At 31.2% G+C, this 6,185-nt stretch overlaps 2 protein-coding genes across 2 annotated transcripts in view; both read left to right on the top strand.

The window, feature by feature from the left end:
* Nucleotides 1–837: 837 nt before the first annotated feature.
* Nucleotides 838–4,537, top strand: LOC115232897 (transmembrane protein 161B). The gene is made up of 11 exons (XM_029803060.1): nt 838–1,216; nt 1,355–1,458; nt 1,560–1,815; nt 1,996–2,075; nt 2,188–2,403; nt 2,754–2,870; nt 2,943–3,083; nt 3,158–3,332; nt 3,456–3,552; nt 3,620–3,783; nt 3,995–4,537. Exons 1-11 carry the CDS (start codon nt 1,214–1,216, stop codon nt 4,112–4,114), a joined length of 1,473 nt encoding a protein of 490 aa, XP_029658920.1. The 5' UTR covers nt 838–1,213; the 3' UTR covers nt 4,115–4,537.
* An 867-nt stretch (nt 4,538–5,404) lies between these two features.
* The window catches only part of LOC115232911, a 1,192-nt gene continuing 411 nt past the window's right edge, over nt 5,405–6,185 (top strand). Inside the window, exons 1-2 of the mRNA XM_029803081.1 lie at nt 5,405–5,730; nt 5,925–6,180. Of these exons, the coding sequence (XP_029658941.1) occupies nt 5,424–5,730; nt 5,925–6,180 (563 nt within the window). The 5' untranslated portion in view covers nt 5,405–5,423. The remainder of the gene's footprint in view (nt 5,731–5,924; nt 6,181–6,185) is intronic.

Here is a 6,185-nt window from a genome sequence, read left to right on the forward strand (position 1 = left end):
TAATTGCCACTACAAGAATATTCAATAAAAAATGGGGGGTTCCATTTAAGAAAATATCGATCACATTGACTTGGCCTTGAAAAGGTCACTCAAGGTCAAGTCCATATTTTCATCATGTGTCGCCCTCTGAACCCTACAACTTTTGTATAAAACATTTTTTTCCATCTTGCTTACTTTACGAGATATTTGCGTGCGTTGATTAAAATGACTCACCCTGTATATGTACCTGTGGGCAGAGCGCGGTAATTATACAGGAAAGATCAGCCGCGACATAAATATGTATATATCACGTTGCAAAACATTTATCCTTATTTGTGTAATTATGTAATTTTGTGACGTAGAAATTATTTTATATTATATATATTAGATATTATAACTATATATAATAACTGTATATAATAACAAATTAACATATTTCTGCATGCATTCAAAAATAATTAGAAAAATAATTTTTAATTAACGTTTTATAAAATATTCTAGTTTAAATAAAAAATTTCGTTCAATTTATATTATATATGCGTGATATCAGTACATGGTAATATATCGTGTTTAATTTTTTGATATTCTTAGATATTATATATAGATATCGTATATGACATATTATATATGTTCTGTGTTCTTCGCTGCAGAGGTACAATCTGCTTAGGGTCTGTCATACTTCAAATAAAAAATCTACTTGCGATCTGACAGATCCCAAGTAAAATTTAAAATATCTAGTTGGAGTCTGTCATATCCCAATAAACAAGTAAAAAAATCTATTTGGGGTGTCTGTCAGATTCCAATAGTATATCATCTGTCCTTTTCTGCTATCCGAAGTTAGCCGAAACATCGAGCTCATATATACGCGATTTTTGCTTGTGTGCGTTATCCCCTCTACTACAGCTGCGTGTTGCTAGAGTAGGCTCCATTCTGGCATTACTACTGGCTACTGGCTATAGACCGACGATAACTGGAAATAACCTCGCATCCGCATGCGAGGCAATTTGATGCATTCGTTCGGTATTATGTAGTCGCCAGACTATAACTATTTATAAAACCAGCTCGCGGACGGAGCATGCCCTTTAAGATGGTAGAGCAAACATTACTCGTGGCAAATCGGATATATTTGGTCATTGTCTCTTTTAGAATCTGTTAAAATTTTCGAAACATTCTTTCTCAAATGGAGCAGTCTTGTTCGTGAGAATTTGACAACAGCCAGAACGTCTAATTGAACATGGTAACCTTAAAAAATTAATTCATTTACAGTATATTTTATGTATTTCTTAAAGTTATGCTCTTTGTCATGTTTGTTTTTTACTTACTCTCTATATGATGACAGAGTGTTATACATATATGACCTATATATTTCTTTCAGGCTTTGTTAGGAGCACAATTAGTCATCACTCTTGTAATGGTCAGTGTTATACAAAAATTAAGTCTACATTTTTCTTTCGCAAGATGGATCTTGTGTTCTACTGGGTATGTATTTGCATGCATTTGGATACTTACAAAAAACAAGTTGTGGACAGATTTTTTAGTAATGTACTAAAATCTATCATTACTTTTTTTCATTTGCACAGATTGATACGATATCTGTATCCGACAGATCAACAACTTAGAACATTGGCTGGCGTGCCGAAGGAGAAACCAAAGAGAGGAAAACACAGTGAAAATGGCAAAGTGGGAGATGTGTTTCATATTCCTAGAAATCTAGATATTCAGCTTGAAAGTGCAAAAGTGACAGCGCTTGATATTGTGCACTTAAAATATTATATGGAATATCAATGGCTGCTGGATTTCTCTCTATATGCTTCTATTGTTTATATACTGACAGAGGTTAGTGTGCTTATTAATCACAGCTCATCTAATACTTGGATACCTATATATGTGTGTGTGTGTGTGTGATATGAATATATCTTTTTCTATATAATTAGTTTATTAATTAATGTTATATTTATAACTCATATAGTGTATATTTTGTAATATTATCTACATTCTTTTTTTTATTGTTTACAGGCATATAATTACTTATATCCAATCAAAGATGAGATTAATCTCAGTGTACTGTGGTGTTTGGTAGTTCTGGGTTTTGCATTGTATCCTTTGGATTAAAATCACTATTAGAGAATCTTAAATGTTTCATATTTAAGATAAAAAATTATAGGAGACAGAAAATGTGTAGCTTTGCTTTCCTTATATAATTTATAGTAAAGTGCTACTTTCCCTCTGGGTACAATATTTCAAAGGAGAGGAAAGTGTAGGTGAAAGATCTACATGTATTGTTACTGGATTTGCGTACCTTCTCATTGCTATGATGGTGCTTATAGTTGATGAAAATAAATTGGAAATTGGCTTGGAAAAGGCATATACAAGTTTCAATCATAGCGCTTCTCGATTTTTAGATACTCAAGGACTTTCTTCCACGTGAGTTGATTACATAATTCATCATTACTAATGATTTTATTGGATCTTTATTGGTTACTTGTATAATAAACAGAATATTCTTAATGAGAGGATACTCTAGTAACAGATTTTTATTTTTCATGTAATTACACATGTATTTACTAACAGTAAATAACATAATTAAAAGTTTAATACAGTATAAAATAATGTACATATAGTTTAATATAACACTAGCTTTTACTTATTAACTTATTTAATAAGAATAGATGTTGGAAATTATATAATAATTATTTTTAACCTTATTAATAATTATTTGATCTTTTTTTTTATAATGTTATTTAATAAATATGGAGGACTTATATTTAATATAGGGGGCCAGCTTCAAAAATAGTTGTAAAGTTCTTCCTTGCCATATGGTGTGGTCTATTGGGATCGTTATACACTTTCCCAGGATTAAGGGTATCAAAGATGCATTGGGATACATTGAGGTTACAATAAACTTTATTCAGTTCAATCAATATTGAATGCTGATTATATATTATATATGAAAATAATTGCAGGTATTATAAAGACTACAAATTATTATTGTTAATAGCGAATATCAGCTATGTCTCACCATTACTACTGGTGAGCTTATGGATTACACCTATCAGCAGGGATTATTTGACTGTTCGAATATTTAATGGTATGACTAGTCCACTGTAAGTCAACATATATTATATATCTAAATCAAGTTAGATAAATATAAAAATTAATTAAAGATTTTTTATTATAGAATGACAGCTGCAAGTTTTGACAGTATGAGATTGATTATTATCGTCGTTGCTGTTTTATTAAAGATTGTACTAATGCCAATATATTTGCAATCTTACTTAAATCTTGCAATTCAAAGATTAGAAATTCAGAAAAAAGAGGCTGGTAGAATAACTAATGTTGACTTACAGAAAAAGGTATATCATAATGGTTGTATAATTTACAATGTCATATAATAAAAATAGTAATTATATTAAAAAAGAGAGTTTTCTCTCCTATAAATATCTAATAAAAAACGAGTTTTATTTTATATATTACAGATTGCAGCTGTATATTATTATCTATGTGTAGTTGCGCTACAATTTATTGTTCCAATAATTATGTGTTTATTTTTTACATTTCTGTACAAAACGCTCGGTAAGAAAAATGTTTTTTATGAAATATACAACATGCAATAATGCCCCTGTATTTCTTGTTGAATTAGGTGGTTTTACTTGGGAAGGTATCTTAAAAGGGACGCTAGAGGAAGAGTGTCCAGCGGACGAATTACCGAAATTACATTTGTCTACAATTAGCAATGATAATACTGATAAGACTGTTGTACAAACTGCTGAAGAACTTCAACTTGCATTAAGTTCATTGAAGCAGGTGATATATCTCTATATTTGAGAAAAATATTAATGATATAATGTTTATAAAAAATGTGATAATATTAAATCTGCGATGTTTTATAATTGTTGCTTTCCATTTACATCAAAACTCAGATAATTCTCACTTGCGTTCTCTCTCACTCGCATGTATGCTACGTGATGTAAATGGAAAGCGACTAATATAAAAGAATATATCTTTTTTGTTACAGATCTTTACCACAGATGTTTACAGAGGTATCTTAGGATTGGCAACATGGTGGAGTTGTTTTGCGTTATTTGCGACTAGCGCTATGGGCATGTTTTATCAATCGTATTTCTCCAGCATATGAAGAGATCTAGGAGAAAATCCAGACATCACACAAATCTCCATTATTTCACAAATCAGTCATTTATTAGAATCATAGCATTGTCCATTCAAATATATATTTTCAGACTACCAATTTTAACATATGCCTATGGTCAAATAATTAGGATGACAGCTATGATGTATAATGTAAGATTTTGTAATACATATATGGCAATAAATATAATATCGCAGTTGTATTATAAATAAGGACTTGAAACTTAAAATCTCGCTCGTATTAAAAATGTTATTAGTATATTAACATGCTATTTATACGGTATACAGGTAAAACAGTGTTAAATTAGTAATGTTCATGTTTTTTTGTAGTACAAACAATCACTGTAATGATTCTATTTCACGAATTTCATGTAATAGAGAGAAATAAAACCGTTACCAGTGAAATACTTAACACTATCGTCTACTTGATTGCAATTAATACTCATCGTGCGGCTACATTGTTGTCGTGTTAAGCATTTTGAAAGCAACTTTCTCCATTATCAATGATCTTAATCTCGATGAAAATAGTTTTCGAACTTGAAATTCCGGTTTCCACTTATATAGCGTAAAAACAATTAGTTTTCTGTTATATAAAGCTTTTATCGTTCCATGATTTTTGTCTATCATATTTTAAGAAAACTGTTATTTGTCATCTGATTGCGATTCACGAATTGTTTAATATCGGTATCCTGGAGAAAGTATCTGCTACAATGATGTCGATCGGATGCTACTCACGTTTCATGCCAATTGCTTCCGTGGTATATAGCTCCCCACAGAATTTCTTGGCATCGTAATACCATCGTGATTCTCGCCGACGATAATACTGTGCTTCTATTATACGAATATCACATTAAGAGATAATTTGTATAGTTTTTCATAATGTTGGTGAGTAACGAATAGCAGATTATGATGTAAAGAAAATTTAAGAGTATATTGTTTTGTATCGTAAATCAAATATATTAGCTTTACATGCGCTTCATAATTTTTACAAGAGAGGTTGTATAATAATTTTATAGTCAGTTTTTAATATTTTATAAAGTGTTGCTACTTTTATCAATTCGAATCAATGAGAATAATTGTGACATATTAGGGGAAAAAATATATATGTACATTAATTAAATGAAAAATATATGACATTTTTAAAATGATAATTGATAGGAGTGTCAGCGCTCTCTCTCTCTCTCTCTCTCTCTCTCTCTCTCTTTCTTCTGTTACACAAGCTACCCTTTTTTTAAGATTTTATAATTGGCTATTACACATTCAATGTTAAAGAATATTTAAATACCATATTTATCCTCATGTCATTATTATCTCGATTGATCTTACAAAATTATAATTTGCAGAAACACGCGATTGTTGTCAGTGCATTGTGTTACCTCGTCATAGCTGAGCCACCCGTTCAAGCTGTAAAGCCGAACGTAATAGGAAGTTCCGAACAACATACCTCTTTCAGTTTTATCCGACCGGGATTAACGCAAACGTCGTTCGCATTCAACGGGCCGAGCTCTCATCAATCTTTCGCATCTAGCATCAGCAATCCTCAGTTAGCGCAAAAAGTTTTGCCAAGTTTAGCGCATGCCTTCGCCTACAGAAATCCTGGCTTAGGTTCGTGTTTAAAAAATACTATATCCAATTCTTTTTTTATTACGATGATAATATAACTTTGTACAAAAGGTATACTAAAGATATATATAATTTTTACATATTAAATTCTATACAAATCGAAGATGGAAAAAATAAACGAAAAATTAATTTTTGAATAAATTTGCGACGGGTTGACAGAAATTTTTTAATTATAGGATATTATCCATTTGGTTCTATCGCGAATGGTGCGGTTCCGCAACAACAGATTTTTGCAGCATCTGCAACCGGGCCATTAGCTTATCAAACCGTTACAGATCCCGCTACTGCATTAGCATACATGCAGCAATTGCAGCAGCCACAACAATCATATTTGCATGCATATCAACCGAATACTGTTTACCAGTTGCAATTAGCGCAATTGCTTGCTCTTAGACAAGCACAGCTTGCGCAAGCTCAACAAGGACAATTACAAGCGG

The sequence above is a fragment of the Formica exsecta genome, unplaced genomic scaffold, assembly GCF_003651465.1.
Source record: "Formica exsecta isolate Colony F162 unplaced genomic scaffold, ASM365146v1 scaffold1022, whole genome shotgun sequence".
NCBI lineage: Eukaryota > Metazoa > Arthropoda > Insecta > Hymenoptera > Formicidae > Formica > Formica exsecta.